At 36.0% G+C, this 22,636-nt stretch overlaps 1 protein-coding gene across 1 annotated transcript in view; it reads left to right on the top strand.

Annotated features, from left to right (window-relative positions):
• The window catches only part of spon1 (spondin 1), an 81,608-nt gene that overhangs the window by 40,402 nt on the left and 18,570 nt on the right, over nucleotides 1–22,636 (top strand). Inside the window, exons 7-8 of the mRNA XM_015373661.1 lie at nucleotides 15,830–15,894; nucleotides 18,309–18,510. Coding sequence (XP_015229147.1) covers nucleotides 15,830–15,894; nucleotides 18,309–18,510 — 267 coding nt within the window. The remainder of the gene's footprint in view (nucleotides 1–15,829; nucleotides 15,895–18,308; nucleotides 18,511–22,636) is intronic.

The following is a 22,636-nucleotide window of genomic DNA, read 5'->3' as shown; positions in this document are numbered from 1 at the left end:
ATTTACATCCCAGTTACTTTTTTTCCTGTTTCTGCAAATAGGCTGCTACACCTCATCTACTCCAACATACCCTATGTCCAATATGCCTAACCCCATTCACATCACCCCCCTAAACGTCAAGAGAGAGAGGAGGGCGTAGGGACGCTAAATTAATTCGATGACGAGTAAAGACGATTCAGCCACAGTTTAGAACTTGTCAAGCTGTTGCTTTTTTGCCAACACAAAATACCAAATGGTGTGCTTGGAAACTCTGGGAATACTTATATGTTTGGCTCAGAATCCAGTTGGTGAACATAGGCTACAAATTGGACAGAAGTACAGAACCCTCCCTCTAGGTTCAAATGGAGAAAAACATGACCGAAACTTTGCAGATGGAGATGACCAGTTGTTTATAGAAAATGCTCCTTCCATCCATATTTTGGTTTATTTTACAGCAGATTTTTTTGCTCCTTAGATGGATTATTAGGATGCAAATGTTTTTCAATGTCCAAAACAACAATTACTTCTTTTAACCCTATGTATAGCTACATGTTAGGAATAGTTGTGCTTAATGCATTGCAGAGAAAACTACTGTTTATAAAAAAAATCAGCATGACCCAGATTTACTATTGCAATGCATTCAGTCTTTTTAACAAGGCACATTCATGCTTCATGAAGCTTGACAGAAACAATCTGAGATGGTTTTGAAGAGCAGGTCAAGACACCTTATGCCTCAGGATGATTATGGGTCCCACTGCCCCAGTACTTTCTGGGGTTGAGTATGAGTCCGATAATGTCTTGTTGTTAATTTATAAAACTATCTTTCTTTTTTTTTTATCCTGCTAATAAAACATTTAATATAAGTTTCTTCTTAGCATTCATATTACTAGCATCTATTCTGGCTTCTGCCAATAAGTATTGTCAACATGCCGGTCACTGTATTCATAAATATAAATGTGCAGTGGCTCCATGCAAAATATTAGATATGCAGTGACTGAAACCAATTTTTTCGCTGTTGTTTCTTTCCCACATCATGATAGTTTTCACAATCTAAATGTGACCATAACACTGCTACAGGGATATTCAGGAGGTAGAAAAATATAATCCTTTGGCAGCAAGAACTATCTCCTAAAGTATGAGATCGTAACACATTTCCCAAACCTGCATAACATCAGAAAATTTTTTAAATTTCTCTTACTTTAAAATCAGGGAGTGCCGTAGATTTTTAAGGCAGGTATCTGCTCAATTTAGGACACAACAATCTGGTTGATTTATCTTTTTTATTTAAAGATTTAAGCTCTAATTGAAAATCAATCATAATCAACTGGATCGTAAAATTTTAAGTGTATTAAATAATCCATTTTAATACTTCTGTAAAATATATTTCCAAAATAGTAACATAGTCACAGCTTAGTAACTCTTGTTAATGTTTTCTTTTTTCATTATCACTTTGTGAATAAAGTATTTTTCATGTTGTATCCCTACTTTCTTACAAGTGATTTTTTAAAATATGTTTAAAATTATTTATCGTCATTGTTTCATTGAAGAAAATCCTTTTCCAGAATCACTGTGACTCATAACTTTATCTTAAAACAGAACATTTTTTCTTACATTGAAAGTTATAAGGTGGGACTGTATAGAGCTAAACCAGTTACAGCTACCATTGACATCATAAATGGTGAAATGGTATTTAAAAACTAAAAACTGAAAAGTCAAGCATTGAAATTTTATCTATTGAAAAATTAGTAGCTGTAAATTTTTACTTTAAAAATCAGACATGGTGAAAATTCAGACATGTCAAAATTTTACAAAAATATCAGACATTAGAAATTAATTAATTGAAAAGTCAGACATAAATAAAAACATGCTAATACTCCCATTTTATGCTTCAAGAGAGGGTTTCAGAATTATGCAGATAGCTGCTGTAATAACTTTTTGCTATGTGTTGGATGACAGCTGTCGTTCAAGCTTAAATCACGGTTAAACAGTTAATTATGCACACATATGGAATAAACAACAGCTTTATTAAAAATATGGCATATAGTCATTAACAAAAATCATTCAATTCCAAGTCAAGATTTTAAATTAAAAATTTTTGACCAACCTAGTGGAACTCAACCTGACTAATAAAATACTATATATTAAACAGAAATAAAACAAAAATGATTGAAAACTATAAATCATAGAAAGATGCTATTTTTTCAACATTTGGCATGGACTTTTGTTTGAGAACTATTGTTTAAATTGAAGAGTTTTAATTTAGTGTAAATTAGCTTTTAAACTAAATATGTTGTGTTCAAACCAATTTACAATGCAAGGCAAAGAGTTAAAAAAATATTATTTTGTAAAATAACAGTGTTAAATAATTAGCCTAATTCAGAAATCAATGACTGTTAAGATAACTGATTCTTCACCTTATATGATAGTTCTTGAGCTTCTTTAGATTGGCTGGTGTAATAAAATGGACCTTGTAGCTAGCAGACACGATTGGTCTTGTTTTAGGGGATGTTTGGTCATGTTTTAGCAATCAAATGTAATGAGCATATCAGGAAACACATTAACGTTAATGTGATATTACTGTTTAAACCCTTATTGAACAGCTCAAAACAGAGCTACAATGCAGTTGTCTTTAGCTTCTTGGCTTCCTTTACTCTACAGTAAAACATGATATGATCAAAAATCAGCATACTAATAACAATTGTTTAGCTGGAAGCTCTTTCCCTAACTTTGCCAGACCAGTTACCTATTATGCTCTCCATTTTGGAAAGCAGAGGTGTCTCTAAAGTTCAGTGCTGTAATTTAAAATAAACTCTTCTTTCCATTTTAAATATAAAATTTTCAGTACCTGAATTTTTACTGTTTGAAATGTCAATGTTTTTTATTTTAAGTTTAATTTTTTATTTAGTTTATCAATGTTTTATTTTGCAATTCCCAATCTCCTTTTAGATGACAATGCAGATATTCAGTGGTATAACTCTATATGACTCCACCTATTTCTAATGTCACAATAGTTTGTCTCTGAATAAAAACAAAGACTGCTTAAACTGTTTGACAAATAGTTCTGTGAAGGACAACTATAACAGCCAGGCTTTACTAAAGGGCTCAGTGTGCCACTTTAGGACTACCACAGTGAGCAAATCAATTCACAGTGCACTAGAGAAGTATTCAGCACGAACAAGTCTCTTGTCACCAGGCAGTCTCTGCTGCTTGTCTGATGTTCTTCCTCCTGCTTTTGCACAAGATTGGTCTGAGTGAAGTGACTTCATCTATGCAATATCTAAACTGCAGCTTTTCTGCCGGGGAGGAGATGGGAATGTCAGTGGAGATTTAATTAACACCTGAAGGCTGTGTAAGCCTTTCACACCATACACTGATAACAGCCAGCTTGCATCCAATTGGAATTTTGAAGCAATTTTCTATGTCTATTAATAGTGTGAAGTATTTGCAAGGACAGATGATCAGAGTTTCTGTAGCAGAACTTTGATTACAACATCAGAGGAGCTGCTATCTCACTCTTGGAAAAAGCTTCTACTAAATGGGACTGTTGTTCACTGGGGGAAAAAAAACCCCCCAAAAAAAAACAATAGCCCATAAATGTAATAATTTGTGCTGTGTTTCACAACCTTTTATTACAAAAAAATGTTTCAACATCCATTGATTTTGCATTTTAACTTAAATATTGAGTCAGCCAATCACATGGCAGAAGCCAAATGTATTCAGACACTTGGACATTGTAAGGACAACTTGTAAAATAATAAAAAGAAAGAGAAAATATTCAGTGACTGGTATTCAGTGGACTAAACTTACTAGATTATTTCAGACAATGGTAAAGATGCTAAGCACTGATTGCGTAAAACAAAGTATTATACCCAAGGCATATGAATTCCCACTTTTAAATGCACAACACAAATGTATTAGAAGACAAGACAAACTGGCAGTTTTAGCAAATAACAGGAAATTTGAGCTAGAATTACCACAAGCCCAAATTAGCCAATAGCAAAATATAGCCTTGCTAATATAAAACAATAGAGCAATATAGGAAAGCCCCACTTAACATGCCTGTGCAGCATCACAAACCAGAAAAGATAAAGAGTGGAGAATGATAAACCTCTCTTATCTGCTCTGTCTGCCAAGGTGTGATCATCCCCATTGGCTTTCATTGGGGGCTAAATGCCACTACCTCCTCTGACACAATTTTAGAAAAGATTTATTATGATTAATGTCATTACACTGTCACAAGTAAAGAGCAACGAAATTAACTTCCAGCATTCAACCCATCCCCTTGGTGGGCAGCGGGCTTCTATTGTGCAGCGCCCGGGGAGCAGTCTGGGGTTAAGGGTCTTGCTCAGGTAGCAAGAGTAGGACTTGAACTCAGAACCCTCTAGACCCAAGCGCAATGCGCTAACCACTAGGCCACCACTCCCCAATCTTCTGTCGGATCAAACGCAAAAATAGATATTCTATGTGTTCTGGCCATTGTTTGGACTCATGACTCAAAGTCTCCTGCAAGAAGGGTGATGAAAAGACAATATTATCAGTGGCCCGGGTTTTCCCAGATGTTTTGGCCCACTGGAGGATACAGCTCAAGTAGATTTTTCTTAGTGCTTAGAAATTAGCTACTAAGCTGTAGCTATGATCCAATGTAGACGTTTCTTTTCAGATATTGTGCAGCTGGCATACTACTGCTTTACCCAGGTTTTAAAAACAGGCAAAGACAAGTATTGGGTATTTCTTGCTAACAAAGAACCCAAACAATTCCCCGTTAATAAGGGGCAGACCCATTCTTCCTGTTCAATTTGCTTGTTTTCTGAGGCAACAGAAGTTTTTGGTCTACTATATAAAGCTTCGAACTCAATGCTAATTCTGACATTTTGAATGGAAAAAGCTTCCTGAATGGGAAGCGAAATGTCTTCAGACTTGGAAAAAAGTCCATTGGATTGTTTTTTTTTACTTTTTTAGTTTGATCAAGTGTTTGTGGGATTAACTTGCTTTACATAGGGTTTAAAATACAACAAATGAAAGCCAAAAGATTAGATCTCAGTGGTGGTTCTAATGCATTTCAAATGTCTTAATTATCCTTATAAAGTTTTGGTAGCATGTGGGGCAAAAACACAATTATCACATAATTTGTTTGAATAATCCAGATGAGCTGTGAATGTCAAAGAGAACCAGCCAACAGAAGGATTCCCTGTGGGACTTAAGTAAGACCGCCATTCACAGTTGTCCTGGTGATCATGGTAAAAGAAAATATCTAAGGGTTGCTAAGGTTTTCTGTGCCAAATGGAGAACCATGGACTTGATTACCTTTTAAAATGTTACCCACAGCTCACTTTGAGCCATTTCATGGCCTATATTCTCAGTCTGAAGGAGTACGACAGGTCAATTCTCCCTCAGCCGGAAAGATTTGGACTTGCGGCTTTAGGGAACCCTGACAGGTTTCAATTTCAGCTCATTGAACCCAAATTTAATAGGTTTAGCTGCAAAACTGTATACATATCCAAGAATAAACGTGTGTTAATACAAGTATTTTCCATTTTTAGCCAACCCATAAAAATTTGACAGGCCGTGGAAAAACCTGGTGTCATTTTCATGTATTTACAGATGCTAAAATAGTGAAGTCTAAGCTTTAAAATATGTTTTCTAATAAAATTACTTTTGGACTGTGAATGTGCTTTTCTCTAAACATATGCCCAACTGGCTGTGTGTTATGAGCACAAATTAAAGATTGAAATAGGCTCAAAATTGTTTTCAAATAGTTACCTCTGCACACATAAGGAATAAATTAACAAGTTCCATCCAAAATGTAAGAATTTATTAACAAATAAAAAAACAAGTAAAAAAAAAGTTACCGGTAACAACTCTTGACTAAACTTGTGAAGATTTAACAAAACAAGTAAAAAGAAATTAAAAATGGTAAAATAATCCCCATGATCATTAACAACATGGAATGATAACACAGTTTGGCATTTCGTGTTTATCTTGAAGAGTTTGAACTGAGGACAAATTATCCTATAACTACTATAATTTTGAGCAACTGGAATGCCCTCAACACTAGAACTCCCAAGGCTGTCATTTTGACGGTTCTGAGATTTTAAAGGGAAAGAACTATATTTAAAATTTATCTTATGTTGCTCATGTTCATTGACTTTTTCTGTTTCTTTATTTCCTTCATTTTCATGTAGTTTTTATAATAAGATCAAAACATAAATGTTTCAAAATATTGACGATAGCGATTCGGGCGGAGAGGGAGAGACCGATGAGGAGGACTGGAGAGGTAGCGTCTCAGATTCTGACAGCAAGTCCGAGAATGATCACCCATCCCAGGGAAAACACAGACATAAGTTTTGTACTCATTATGAATACACTATGGATACACACAAAATTGAAAAAATACATCAAAAGTTCAACATATGCTTGCGTTTTAGGAGATTCTGGGATGTCAAGCATAAGCTGGCTAAATCGGCAAGGTTTTACAGGGACCTAAAGGGGTTCTAGATTAATTTTCATCCTATAGGATCCGAAAAGAAAATCTCCTTATATTATCCCCATAAAATAAAAAATAAAAAAGTGCTCTAAAATTTAGCATTTTATTTGCGTAATCAGGAGGAATGTCAGGAGAGGGGACAACTCTGAAGGCAAGAATACTTCAAATCATTTTCCAAATAAACTTAAAACTTTTTTTTTTTCAGTTTTTAACTGAAACTGCCCCCTGCTTAGGGAATATATACTTGAACGAAGAAGCAAAATTTTAAATTCTTAATAAAATCAGAACACTTCAATAAAACAAACTAAATTAGTACATGTCAGATTGTCTGGATGTTTTTGAGGACCCCAATGCAGAGAGACCGATATTGCAGTTTGCAGATTTAATAAGTTTCCAAAGTCAACTGAGGCAAAGAAAATCAAAAAAAATAAAAAATACTGATAACCAAAATCTAGGAGAACATCAGGGAAAAACACACATGAGGAGCCAGGAAACAACAGAGCAACAAAACAACAAACCTTCACTGAGTGAAGGCTCTGCTGCTCTTTATATCCCAGTACTCTGATGAGACTGATGAGCTCCACCTGTGTAGACTACCCAGGTTCTCTACAAAGATCATCTCAGGAAGAGATGCATAACTCAGACTCAAACAAGGCACCCTGACAGACATACATAATCAATACTGAAGACAGAGTGACGTATCGCCTGGATGATATTTTTGGCTGCTGTTTACATTTTGTTTTTTTTATCTGCATGGGCTGATGCATGCATGCGTTCATTCATTCAGTTGTTCATTCAGTAGCTATCCCTTGAGATCAATGTTTGCATTGCCTCTCTCTACATTTGCTATTTATTGTTATTGTTTTATTTGTTGAAATTTAGCTTATTTATTAAAATGGACACTTTTGTAATATTTGTTATTATTTTACCATCTTTATAATGAAACAGAAAAACAAAGCTTCAAAAATCAGACCCCCAAAAATATGAGGCACATTTTGGACTTTGGCCATAAAAAAAAAAACTTGAGTTGGTTGTTCCACAGTCATTTTAAGGTTTTTTCTAGCTCGTTGGAGTTCCTTTAGCAGGGACACTCTAGACTTGCAGAAAATAGTGAAAAAAAACAGAAATTTATTTATTTATTTATTTATTTATTTATTTATTTATTTATTTATTTATTTATTTTATTTATTTNAAAAAATATTATTTTGTAAAATAACAGTGTTAAATAATTAGCCTAATTCAGAAATCAATGACTGTTAAGATAACTGATTCTTCACCTTATATGATAGTTCTTGAGCTTCTTTAGATTGGCTGGTGTAATAAAATGGACCTTGTAGCTAGCAGACACGATTGGTCTTGTTTTAGGGGATGTTTGGTCATGTTTTAGCAATCAAATGTAATGAGCATATCAGGAAACACATTAACGTTAATGTGATATTACTGTTTAAACCCTTATTGAACAGCTCAAAACAGAGCTACAATGCAGTTGTCTTTAGCTTCTTGGCTTCCTTTACTCTACAGTAAAACATGATATGATCAAAAATCAGCATACTAATAACAATTGTTTAGCTGGAAGCTCTTTCCCTAACTTTGCCAGACCAGTTACCTATTATGCTCTCCATTTTGGAAAGCAGAGGTGTCTCTAAAGTTCAGTGCTGTAATTTAAAATAAACTCTTCTTTCCATTTTAAATATAAAATTTTCAGTACCTGAATTTTTACTGTTTGAAATGTCAATGTTTTTTATTTTAAGTTTAATTTTTTATTTAGTTTATCAATGTTTTATTTTGCAATTCCCAATCTATTTTTAGATGACAATGCAGATATTCAGTGGTATAACTCTATATGACTCCACCTATTTCTAATGTCACAATAGTTTGTCTCTGAATAAAAACAAAGACTGCTTAAACTGTTTGACAAATAGTTCTGTAAAGGACACTTATAACAGCCAGGCTTTACTAAAGGGCTCAGTGTGCCACTTTAGGACTACCACAGTGAGCAAATCAATTCACAGTGCACTAGAGAAGTATTCAGCACGAACAAGTCTCTTGTCACCAGGCAGTCTCTGCTGCTTGTCTGATGTTCTTCCTCCTGCTTTTGCACAAGATTGGTCTGAGTGAAGTGACTTCATCTATGCAATATCTAAACTGCAGCTTTTCTGCCGGGGAGGAGATGGGAATGTCAGTGGAGATTTAATTAACACCTGAAGGCTGTGTAAGCCTTTCACACCATACACTGATAACAGCCAGCTTGCATCCAATTGGAATTTTGAAGCAATTTTCTATGTCTATTAATAGTGTGAAGTATTTGCAAGGACAGATGATCAGAGTTTCTGTAGCAGAACTTTGATTACAACATCAGAGGAGCTGCTATCTCACTCTTGGAAAAAGCTTCTACTAAATGGGACTGTTGTTCACTGGGGGAAAAAAAACCCCCCAAAAAAAAACAATAGCCCATAAATGTAATAATTTGTGCTGTGTTTCACAACCTTTTATTACAAAAAAATGTTTCAACATCCATTGATTTTGCATTTTAACTTAAATATTGAGTCAGCCAATCACATGGCAGAAGCCAAATGTATTCAGACACTTGGACATTGTAAGGACAACTTGTAAAATAATAAAAAGAAAGAGAAAATATTCAGTGACTGGTATTCAGTGGACTAAACTTACTAGATTATTTCAGACAATGGTAAAGATGCTAAGCACTGATTGCGTAAAACCAACTATTATGACCAAGGCAGATGAATTCCCACTTTTAAAAGCACAACACAAATACATTAGAAGACAAGACAAACTGGCAGTTTTAGCAAATAACAGGAAATTTGAGCTAGAATTACCACAAGCCCAAATTAGCCAATAGCAAAATATAGCCTTGCTAATATAAAACAATAGAGCAATATAGGAAAGCCCCACTTAACATGCCTGTGCAGCATCACAAACCAGAAAAGATAAAGAGTGGAGAATGATAAACCTCTCTTATCTGCTCTGTCTGCCAAGGTGTGATCATCCCCATTGACTTTCATTTGGGGCTAAATTCCACTACCTCGTCTGACACAATTTTAGAAAAGATTTATTATGATTAATGTCATTACACTGTCACAAGTAAAGAGCAACGAAATTAACTTCCAGCATTCAACCCATCCCCTTGGTGGGCAGCGGGCTTCTATTGTGCAGCGCCCGGGGAGCAGTCTGGGGTTAAGGGTCTTGCTCAGGTAGCAAGAGTAGGACTTGAACTCAGAACCCTCTAGACCCAAGCGCAATGCGCTAACCACTAGGCCACCACTCCCCAATCTTCTGTCGGATCAAACGCAAAAATAGATATTCTATGTGTTCTGGCCATTGTTTGGACTCATGACTCAAAGTCTCCTGCAAGAAGGGTGATGAAAAGACAATATTATCAGTGGCCCGGGTTTTCCCAGATGTTTTGGCCCACTGGAGGATACAGCTCAAGTAGATTTTTCTTAGTGCTTAGAAATTAGCTACTAAGCTGTAGCTATGATCCAATGTAGACGTTTCTTTTCAGATATTGTGCAGCTGGCATACTACTGCTTTACCCAGGTTTTAAAAACAGGCAAAGACAAGTATTGGGTATTTCTTGCTAACAAAGAACCCAAACAATTCCCCGTTAATAAGGGGCAGACCCATTCTTCCTGTTCAATTTGCTTGTTTTCTGAGGCAACAGAAGTTTTTGGTCTACTATATAAAGCTTCGAACTCAATGCTAATTCTGACATTTTGAATGGAAAAAGCTTCCTGAATGGGAAGCGAAATGTCTTCAGACTTGGAAAAAAGTCCATTGGATTGTTTTTTTTTACTTTTTTAGTTTGATCAAGTGTTTGTGGGATTAACTTGCTTTACATAGGGTTTAAAATACAACAAATGAAAGCCAAAAGATTAGATCTCAGTGGTGGTTCTAATGCATTTCAAATGTCTTAATTATCCTTATAAAGTTTTGGTAGCATGTGGGGCAAAAACACAATTATCACATAATTTGTTTGAATAATCCAGATGAGCTGTGAATGTCAAAGAGAACCAGCCAACAGAAGGATTCCCTGTGGGACTTAAGTAAGACCGCCATTCACAGTTGTCCTGGTGATCATGGTAAAAGAAAATATCTAAGGGTTGCTAAGGTTTTCTGTGCCAAATGGAGAACCATGGACTTGATTACCTTTTAAAATGTTACCCACAGCTCACTTTGAGCCATTTCATGGCCTATATTCTCAGTCTGAAGGAGTACGACAGGTCAATTCTCCCTCAGCCGGAAAGATTTGGACTTGCGGCTTTAGGGAACCCTGACAGGTTTCAATTTCAGCTCATTGAACCCAAATTTAATAGGTTTAGCTGCAAAACTGTATACATATCCAAGAATAAACGTGTGTTAATACAAGTATTTTCCATTTTTAGCCAACCCATAAAAATTTGACAGGCCGTGGAAAAACCTGGTGTCATTTTCATGTATTTACAGATGCTAAAATAGTGAAGTCTAAGCTTTAAAATATGTTTTCTAATAAAATTACTTTTGGACTGTGAATGTGCTTTTCTCTAAACATATGCCCAACTGGCTGTGTGTTATGAGCACAAATTAAAGATTGAAATAGGCTCAAAATTGTTTTCAAATAGTTACCTCTGCACACATAAGGAATAAATTAACAAGTTCCATCCAAAATGTAAGAATTTATTAACAAATAAAAAAACAAGTAAAAAAAAAGTTACCGGTAACAACTCTTGACTAAACTTGTGAAGATTTAACAAAACAAGTAAAAAGAAATTAAAAATGGTAAAATAATCCCCATGATCATTAACAACATGGAATGATAACACAGTTTGGCATTTCGTGTTTATCTTGAAGAGTTTGAACTGAGGACAAATTATCCTATAACTACTATAATTTTGAGCAACTGGAATGCCCTCAACACTAGAACTCCCAAGGCTGTCATTTTGACGGTTCTGAGATTTTAAAGGGAAAGAACTATATTTAAAATTTATCTTATGTTGCTCATGTTCATTGACTTTTTCTGTTTCTTTATTTCCTTCATTTTCATGTAGTTTTTATAATAAGATCAAAACATAAATGTTTCAAAATATTGACGATAGCGATTCGGGCGGAGAGGGAGAGACCGATGAGGAGGACTGGAGAGGTAGCGTCTCAGATTCTGACAGCAAGTCCGAGAATGATCACCCATCCCAGGGAAAACACAGACATAAGTTTTGTACTCATTATGAATACACTATGGATACACACAAAATTGAAAAAATACATCAAAAGTTCAACATATGCTTGCGTTTTAGGAGATTCTGGGATGTCAAGCATAAGCTGGCTAAATCGGCAAGGTTTTACAGGGACCTAAAGGGGTTCTAGATTAATTTTCATCCTATAGGATCCGAAAAGAAAATCTCCTTATATTATCCCCATAAAATAAAAAATAAAAAAGTGCTCTAAAATTTAGCATTTTATTTGCGTAATCAGGAGGAATGTCAGGAGAGGGGACAACTCTGAAGGCAAGAATACTTCAAATCATTTTCCAAATAAACTTAAAACTTTTTTTTTTTCAGTTTTTAACTGAAACTGCCCCCTGCTTAGGGAATATATACTTGAACGAAGAAGCAAAATTTTAAATTCTTAATAAAATCAGAACACTTCAATAAAACAAACTAAATTAGTACATGTCAGATTGTCTGGATGTTTTTGAGGACCCCAATGCAGAGAGACCGATATTGCAGTTTGCAGATTTAATAAGTTTCCAAAGTCAACTGAGGCAAAGAAAATCAAAAAAAATAAAAAATACTGATAACCAAAATCTAGGAGAACATCAGGGAAAAACACACATGAGGAGCCAGGAAACAACAGAGCAACAAAACAACAAACCTTCACTGAGTGAAGGCTCTGCTGCTCTTTATATCCCAGTACTCTGATGAGACTGATGAGCTCCACCTGTGTAGACTACCCAGGTTCTCTACAAAGATCATCTCAGGAAGAGATGCATAACTCAGACTCAAACAAGGCACCCTGACAGACATACATAATCAATACTGAAGATAGAGTGACGTATCGCCTGGATGATATTTTTGGCTGCTGTTTACATTTTGTTTTTTTTATCTGCATGGGCTGATGCATGCATGCGTTCATTCATTCAGTTGTTCATTCAGTAGCTATCCCTTGAGATCAATGTTTGCATTGCCTCTCTCTACATTTGCTATTTATTGTTATTGTTTTATTTGTTGAAATTTAGCTTATTTATTAAAATGGACACTTTTGTAATATTTGTTATTATTTTACCATCTTTATAATGAAACAGAAAAACAAAGCTTCAAAAATCAGACCCCCAAAAATATGAGGCACATTTTGGACTTTGGCCATAAAAAAAAAAACTTGAGTTGGTTGTTCCACAGTCATTTTAAGGTTTTTTCTAGCTCGTTGGAGTTCCTTTAGCAGGGACACTCTAGACTTGCAGAAAATAGTGAAAAAAAACAGAAATAAAAGTGAAGTTTTATGCTATTACTCTTCTCAAGTTTCAATGTTTTTGATTCTATAAAAGCTTAATGATCAATTGCATACAAATCTTTACTATTTTTTTTATTTTTTCAATTCAGGAATTATGGAACATTATAGGGGCTATCGCCTTATAAGACAGCAAATAGCGACTTTTCTTGCTAGGGAGTTGGCAACACTGGGGAAAATACATTTTGACCCCCCAAAAAAAGTCTTTAAATATAAGAACAAACGTAGAATTAAATTGAAATGGGTGTGCTCCATTTATGTAATCATGTAGCAGGATTAACCCTTTGTTTCAGTTGATCATGAGACAAGGGATTTATTAATTTTTATTTCTCAAGAGTGCTTAGTTCGGAAATGTGTTAATGGTCCCTCTGGTACCCACCTCTGGTAAGAACAGGGAGTAACAGAAGTTACAGAAGTAACAGAAGTCTGAGCTCCTGAATCGAATCGATCGTGAGATAGGTGCCGCTAACTCAGGCAAGCTTGAATATCTAACTTCCCTGCAGCAATTCATGAAAGATTTCTGAAGCAATCTTAGAGTTCAAAAAGTTATTGTTCTCCGCACATCCCATACTGCTGTGTTCTTTCTATATTGTGGCATTTTGAAACAACTTTGTCACGAAAGGCCAGCGGCATTGCAGCCACGCAAAATTCTGCAGGCAACTCTTAGGACAGCTCAGTGACAGTACTAGGGGGCTATTTCATAATTTGGATATTAAAAAAAATATAGTTTTGACTAGTTAAAATTAAATGAAATATCTTGATTATAATTCTGGATGTGTGACAAATCAGATGTCGTCCTTTGGGATATCTCAAAAGGCATTTTGACTCAAAATGTGATTAAAGATATCTTGAATTGTTGTTTTGCCTAGACATAGTATTATTTCAGATATCTTAAAAACATCATTAAGGGCAGTCAAAATTTAGCAAATAATGTTTGTCTATTGTATTCCGTAAAAGTAAAAATAAAAAATCCACTGGACCTGGTTTCCAAGGTTTGAAGACATTTCGCTTCCCCTCCAGGAAGCTTGCTCAATTCAATGCCTGGATCCGCAGGGAGTTTGAGGCTTTTTATAGCAAGGCCTTGTATTGCTTGGAAACATGCAAATTGAAACTGACGAGCGGGTCGTTTGCATTTAAATTTCTGTATCTCTATAATGGGTCTGTATTATGAGTTGTCTTCTCAAATCATAGGGCCCCATGTCTGTCTTTGCCTATGGCCCCAAATTTCCTAAATCCGCCCCTGCACATGAGCCTACTCCAATAAGCTAATAACCGTAGCCCTGCTCTTATTGGAGTTCAGAGGGCTTATATGTGGTCGAAGCAGCTCCTCTCTCTTCCTCTCAAGGCTCAAAAGATTACCTCTCTCAGGTTTATTAGCTTAACAGGTGTGTTGCTCTCAGCTCTGTGTATGGGCAGGGAGTGTGGCTTGATCTATCAGTGTGAGCTGCAGAACCCCAACACAAAGCGCCACCTTGTGGTGGAGGTGATAACTACTTGATAACTTTTTCAAGTTTTTTTTATTACATAGATGGATCAAGTAACCATGTGGGTTTCATAGTCTTAAAGATTAACAGGGTGTCTGCCCCATAGATTATAAACTGAAAGTATGTTTCAGAGTCATACTACAAAAAGATTTGCCTACCTTTTAGAAAATTAAAGACCACCAATAAACTTGGAGTTTGGGGACAAAATGTGTTGTGTGTGTTAGTAACACAAGATGCAATTCTATTTATGTTTCATTTATTTTTTTGTGTGTGTTCACAGGTACTCGCAATGGTTATGTTGATTTTTTTTCATATCTAAAATGGAGAACTGTCAAGCTACAGTTTGCACCACCATTACTTCCATATTTAAACAATTCCCAGACTACCTTTTTATTAAATGCATTTATTATTTTATTGATGCTCAGTTCCATTTTTTTCCTTACACTTCAAGGGAAAGCTAAAAATAGATAGAAACTGATTAGGGAAATGAATGGCTGTCAGAAGTATCAGTTAGAACGGTTTCAGACTTCTGTTGTCTTGCCCTGCAACGTTTACCCCTTATTCACAGACTTCATCATCTGTTTTTCTTCTGTCACAAGTAGAAATATTTCTTGTCAAATTGGTAATCCCTACCAGTTCCATGGTGCCACAACATGACAGACTATTTCCCTGCCTTGTCCATCATAATATGGATCATGTCTATTTCAGATGGAGCTACCCTGAGCAATTTCTAAAAAACAATTGAGCCAGACAAGAAGTCAGACAGGGAAAGATTAAAGCAGATCCAATACATTTCATAGCAAGAGGAGAAGCTGTCTTGATGCCTGATTGGATCTCACACACACTGGGTGTGGAATGCCGCATGGCAAATTTTGAAATTATGATAGTATGTAGTTTGTGCGCATCCGCTTCAGGTATTATCCCTGCTACAGCAAAATGAATCAGATTAATGGCTCGTTACCAGGCCTTTGCCAAACTTGATGGCATGCTAAAGAGATAAGTAGTAATTTTATTCAGCTGTGTTTGAGCAGGAATGTGATGCAGAGTGGCTCTCAAGGACTGGATTTTTATGACCCCGATTTCAGTTTAGTATGTTACAGAAAAACCACAACTGGTTTTACCGTTAGGTTCTATAAATAACTTAACCTAAGCGAGTAATTTACATTAAATAAGCAGAGATAGAAAAATAAAATTGAAGATGCTGTATCTAAACCCGTTTATCGCTAAGTTAATTACTGCTAATTAATTAATCCATATATATATATATATATATATATATATATATATATATATATATATATATATATGTATTGTCCTCTGATAATTTATAACTGTCTTTGTTTAGTTCGAACTTTACATTTTTATGTCTCTCTTTTCTCCAAAGGGTGATGAGGTCCTCACAGTCATCAAAATGAAGGCTCAGTGGCCAGCTTGGCAACCTCTTAATGTGTAAGAAACATTTAATCTTGAAAGTAGCATATTGTCAAATGGTTATTACTGTATTATTAAGTTGAGTTTTGTTCAGATTGTTTATAAATATATGTAAAGACAACTTTATTTTATATTTTATATCTTAATAAATAATATTTTTAAGGCTTGTTACGAGCACTGTTGTCCAAATAAGCCCTTTTTCTCACTCTAAGTTGTTCTTTATTGTATTTGGCAGATGTATGCTTAGCATTGATTTGAAATGTATAAAGGACTTTATAAAAAAAAAAAAACTATACATAAAGATTTGCACAACACATATGGGTATATAATATATTCGACGTCTTGCATATTTAGGTTCAGGACTAATTTGTTTTGAACTTAAATCAAATCTGTCACTTATATTAAACTGTATAAAACAAAGAATGTTAAAGCAATAAGAAATAATATTTGTTCCTGTGATTAGCTGGCCTTCAAATGCAGATTTTGTGATCCTTTGGCATTAATGCTTTCTTTTACAGTACATCAATAACCATGTAATAATATGGCAATAACATAGCAAGTTACTATGCCACCCATGTTTCTTGGATATTATGCAATTATTACCACGTAAACTATTTTGTTTGTGCTGTTTTACTTATTCTCTTCATAGAGTTACTCCAGTAAATAAGTGCATTATTACCAAGTTAAAAAATATGAAATTATAGGCTAATAAATGCAATATTTATTAATGCGTAAAATTTTGGTTCGGCCGCTTTACTATCAGCAACAGAGAACTTCTGTTGTACCAAGAAAAAAACATATCTCTCATTAATAGAAAACTGTATAATAAAATAGAAAATCTTGTTGGGGTTTGGATCAAAAGTTTTTTTTTTTATTTTAAGCTTACCTTCAACTGTACATCCAAAAGAAATGTCAACCAATTACAATTTTTAGTTTTTAACGAAATTGTTCTTCAGAACATATGCTTTAGAAAAAATCTATCTAGGGTTTGAGATACATTTTTATTGTGATATAAGCCATTACAAAAAAGGAAATAACATATTAAAAAAAAAGCAAATGACATAACTGAAATAAAAATAAAATGAAATGAAACATAATGTCCGCTACTGAGGTGTAAATATAAATTCAGTGTTTTGGTGTAGATAGCAGTGGCTTCAAAATGTACATAGTGGTACAACAAACACTGCTAGAATTTTTTTTAAAGTTGTATTTTTTACCAGGTACTGTCAATAGAAGTTATTGCATATGTAAAAAAAAAGACGTCATTACAGTTAATACAAGCCCAAAATACTTTTAAAATAAGCAAAAATTGTTAAGGCTGGCAGTACATCCATGTGTTGAGTGGTGGCCTAGTGTTTTGGGCATAGGGCTTGGAATCCTGAGGTTCTGGACCCTTAACCCCACAGTGCTCCCTGGGCAGCACACTCCTCCCCAAGGGGATAGTTTAAATGCAGAGGTAAATTTCTCCAATGTGAGACCAATACAATTCAATTATTATTTGCATTTTATAATCAAAGTGATTTTTTATTATTGATATCACTTAACAATTTGTCTGGATAATAATTCAATGGCTTTTTTATTTTGGGGATTTATGTTTTTCAGGTTTTTTTTTTTTTTTTACTCCACTATCAGTTATCCTTAAGATTTACCAGAAGCCTGGGTGACCATTATAGTTGAAGCAAGAAGTGTGTGTCTTGGACATAATGCATAATTAAAATCCTCCAAAACAATCACTAGTAGTCTTGGCAAGGGTAAGACCGAGATGGCCATGTGGATTGGAATAGGCATTATGAAAATCAAAGAGTGATTACAGTTTGATTGCCCATATTTTGACAAGAAGCTCCACAATGCATTGGCTGTAAAATTTTTGTAATTAGTTTAGCTGTCAGTCATTGGATAAGACAGATGGCCAGAGATTTGCACGTGTGTTTTGCTCCCATGCTATGAGAGAGCAAATGTAATGCCGATGTGGTCTGGCACAGACAGTATATATTGTTCCATGATGATGTAGGAAATCTATAAAAAATGTATACAGAGGTTTGCTTCTTTATTGATGTATACTTTATGTACAGAAGGCAAACAAATTGTGATTATTAAGTCTCTCACTGCATTTAATTTATTTACCTGATTTGTTCATTTGTTTTAGTTATTATTTAACCGCCAAGGAGGTTTCTCTATAACCAACCTAGGAAACATGCATCTTTAAAAGTACATTAGGTTTAACTCATTGCACCATTGAGGTTGTTTAGGGAAACTATCTCTTATTATTCCAAGATAGCCTTGGATGCATGAGGATACCACATTTGTTATGCCACGGCCTATGGAATCTTTTCAGCTCTCTGTTGGGATGTAGCTAACAGCTGCCATTTATCTTTATTCAATTATTACTCACAAAATGTACTTTTTCACTTACGGTTAACTCTCTTGCTTAGGCGTGCTGCCCCATCAGCTGAATTCTCTGTGGACCGAACCCGTCACCTTATGTCCTTCCTAACCATGATGGGACCTAGTCCCGACTGGAATGTTGGACTGTCTGCTGAAGACCTGTGCACCAAAGAGTGTGGTTGGGCCCAGAGGGTGGTCCAGGACCTGATCCCTTGGGATGCTGGCACTGATAGTGGAGTGTCATATGAGGTCAGTATAAATATTTGTTGATTTAAGCTTTAATTACAAGGGGTGGGGGGCAGACGGATGGCTAAAGAGTTATTACAGTAAACATACTAAATGAAAAAAAAAAAGGTATTTTCAGCATCTTTTAAATTGCACCATCATCAGTGCAGAGCGCAAATATAGGACGTGTCTTCTAAAACTGCTACTGTATGCAGTGGAATATGCTGCAATCTTTGGCTCTTTCTATGAAAATATGATTATTGGGTTTGAGAATACAGTAAAAATATAGCAATTAACTCTTAAAGAAGTACAGTATTTAAGATTTACTGTCAAGCAAAAGTTAGCAAATAACCTTCATTTTCATTTTAATGCTTTTATTATATATATATATATATATATATATATATATATATATATATATATATATATATATATATATATATATATATATAAACCAGTTGACACACCTTCCCTGGTGGAAGACGAGAAAGGTTGCTTGGGCCTGGATTAGGATATTGTTGATGCTGTTGTGGATTACACCCCTCTTTAACATTGCATGGAGGTCGGGGACAGTGCTCCTGAATTGCCAGACTAGGGTGGTGCTTCCCCTACATGAGAATGGGCACTGTAGGGTCTGTTTCAACTATGGGAGGGTCCTGGAGAGGAGAGTCCAGATGATTGTTAAGTCTCGGCTTTAGGAGGAGCAGTGTGGTTCACCTTCTGGCCTTGGAACAGTGGAGCAGCTCTATACTCTGCAGGGTTGTCGAGGGTTCTTGGGAACTTTCCTAACAAGTCCACACGTGTTTTTTGGACTTGGAGAAGGCATTCGACCATGTCCCTTTTGGTGTACTGTAGGGGGAGCTTCAAAAGTATGGAGTCGGGGGACTTTTAAATGGGCCTTTCCGGTCTCTGTAAAAGTGGTGCAGGAGTTTGGACTGCATGCCAGCATTAAGTTTGACTTGTTTTGGGTGCATCTTGGACTCTGTCAGGGCTCTGTTACCAGGTCTGTTCACAATCTTTTTGCACAGGACTTTTAGGTGCAGCCAAGGGCTGGACATGGCCTCTTTTGGGGATCAGTGGATCGCGTCCGTGCTGTTTGGGCATCATGTGGTTTTGCTGGTTCCTACCAAATCCTGCAACATGCACTGGTAGTTTGCAGCCAAATGTGTTTTTACAGCCATGGGTCTCAATCAGAAAAAGGTTAGAATAGAGTTCCTTCCTGAGGTGGAGGAGTTCCAGTATCTTGGCGTTCTGTTGACAAGTGTATGGGAGAATGGAGCAGGAGATCGATAGACTGATTGGTGCGGCTGCTGCTATGATGCAGACGTTGCACAGGTCTGTTGCTCCTACCCTCACCTATGGTCATGAAACCACTTCCTTAGAAATAGAGTCAGAAGCTTGGTCATTTGGGAGAGGCTTGAAGTAGAGCAGCTTCTCCTCCACATCCAGAGGAGTCAGCTTAGGTGGGTCGAACATTTTTAAAGGGGGCCCCCTTAATAGCACCCTCTGGAAGTATTCCAGGCATGTACAACCAGGAGGAGGTGCAGGGGATGACCCAATGCACGCTGGAGGAACTATATCTCTCGGCTGGCTTGGGAGCACCTCTGCTTCACCCAAGGGGGCTGGAAGACGTGTCAGGGGAAAGGAAAGTTATGGAGTCTCTGCTGAGACTGCTGCCCCCGTGATCTGTTCCCGGATAAAGCGGAAGACGACAAGTATGAAGAGAAATGCAGTGACATGTATGATGTCAATGCTTGAACCAGAGTTGGAAGGCTGAATCAAAACAAACATGGTTGCGCCAGTTTTAGCTAGAATACTCTCTAGAATACCCTAACGCCTTTTTACTGCAGCAAGGCCTCAGAAATCCTGTCCCCATTTGGATGGGCTGTACCGAACTGAAATTTAGCCCTACTGGAGTTCCCTGTCCAGGCTGGCTGACAAATAAAGAAGTCTTGAATCTTGATCCTGAATCTATTTCTTTTTGAAAAACAAGCAAAAGGACACAATTTACATTTGTTGAAGGGAAGATCTTCTTCCCAACCGGAAGTTAACTCAGTGAAACAAATCAAGAATGTGATACTTCTCAGTATTACTGCTTTTGTGATTGGTGAAAAACACAACATAGCATACTGGTACTGGATTTCTGGTACTTGTTCATTCAAAGAACTGTCCCTCCCTTTTGCGAACACTTTCTACAGAAGGATTTTCAGATCGACTCTGGATATACATAAATAAATATATATATATATATATATATATATATATCAATCTGGTTTTTACCAGGTAAATTTAATGCTCCTACAACACAAATTTTCACTAAAATAAATATTTAAAAGCTTACTACTTGTTTAAGTTGATTTATCAGGTCTCCAGTATTTTCTCAAATGTTTGTTTCTAGGAGGAGAGGATACATATATTTTTATTTGATCAGTGTCATGTGACCCACTACAGCAGCAAATAAGTACATTCATTATTTGTCTCCTAGTGTTTTCCTAAAGGCAAGCTGCAACAGCAGTACTCACATGGCAGATATGATCGCTATATGGGAGAGATACAGGCAGAGATAAAAAAAAAAGGGGTGCTTAGTACATTTCCATCTGCAGCGGCGCCTTAGGCTTGCAGGGCTTGTGCTGCATCATTACGCATGATCCAGCTACTAATTTTTATCAATTTTTTCTATTCTCTTGCTTATCCTTACACTTACAGTTTCTAATCCTTGTTTTTATTTTTCATAGCAGTATGTTTGTAATCTGAGCCTTTGCCCTGACCAGAGATTATTTCTCATGTGCCTTACTTGGTTCCACAGGGTGCCTCTGGGCGCAGTTAACCCAGAAAAAAATATGCTGCCAAAGCTCTGGGCTTCACCGTTTACCATGGTGATCTCATTAAATGTTTCCTTAACAAAAAAAACAAAAAAAAAAACATTCAGTCATAACAGCTTGAGATCCAGACTTTAGAACTGATGTATATGTTTCTTTGTTAGAAAAATTATACTGATGCTTAGGGTCATGAACGTCTGTAAGCCTCCTCATGTTGTCCTGACCCCCCTTGAATTGATAACTGGGATGTAGGCCTAAATATAATAGTTTGCTCTTTTTTTATCTGCACCAAAATAGATGTTCTCTGTAATTAATTCATATACTACTGTGTGTGCCTCTGTTAATTGTATTAAATTTAAATTTGATGACATAGGATTGATAGTTGTAGTTTTAGTTCAGATTACAATAAGTTCATCTTGAGTTCATCTGAAACGTATATTGAGTATTTTTAATCACCCTCTGCCTGCTAATATTGATTTCCCCGACTCTCACTGCTAGATCAAAAGAGTAATATGGAAATTATGTGATTTAAAGGTGTTAGCTGGTTACCATAGTTACAGGAGTGAGCTGGGTAGATGGGGTAAGAGTCTATGTATGTTACTAACATGGGAATTTTTTGCAACTTTAATATTACTTTGAACCAGCAATGGCAAGTTGCATCTACAGTATGAACTCAGATGCTTAGCTGACTTCACAACATTATTGTTAGGCCACTACCAGTAGCACTGGCTTATGTAGGGTTGGACTATCTGCCAATATCTTAATTTATCATGGTCTGTTGGCCCAGATAGGAATAAGCACATACCATATGCAGTGTTGTGTGGAGACAGAATTGTGTTGGCATAAGTATTTGGAAATAACCTATTCTGTAATGTATTTACAAAGCATAATACATAGTTTGACTAACAGACACTGTTTTATATGCAAAGTAAACTCCAAATAGACTAATTTTTACATGTTAGAGCAATTCACTCATTTTGTTTTTGCACGCGTTTCCCATGCTCTAAAACAGGGGTGCCCAACCTTTTTTAAACCAAGATCTACTTTTGAAGTTGATGGCATGCCGAGATCTACCAAGCCAAACACAAGGGATGGGCAGTATTTGTTTTTTATTTGCACAGGTGGAGAATAAACAGTAAGTCCAACAAACAAGGAAATTATCAATTGTGTCAACAAAAAAAATAGGTTGCAAAAACAGAACTTAACAATCTCATAAGAAATTCACCATATCTCTCTCTCTCACTCACTCACTCACTCACTCACTCACTCACTCACTCACTCACTCACTCACTCACTCACTCACTCACTCACTCACTCACTCACTCACTCAC

This window comes from Cyprinodon variegatus, unplaced genomic scaffold (assembly GCF_000732505.1).
Source record: "Cyprinodon variegatus isolate N-32 unplaced genomic scaffold, C_variegatus-1.0 Scaffold5, whole genome shotgun sequence".
NCBI lineage: Eukaryota > Metazoa > Chordata > Actinopteri > Cyprinodontiformes > Cyprinodontidae > Cyprinodon > Cyprinodon variegatus.
Note: the sequence above shows the minus strand (reverse complement) of the source record. Positions and strands in the feature narration are given on the sequence as shown.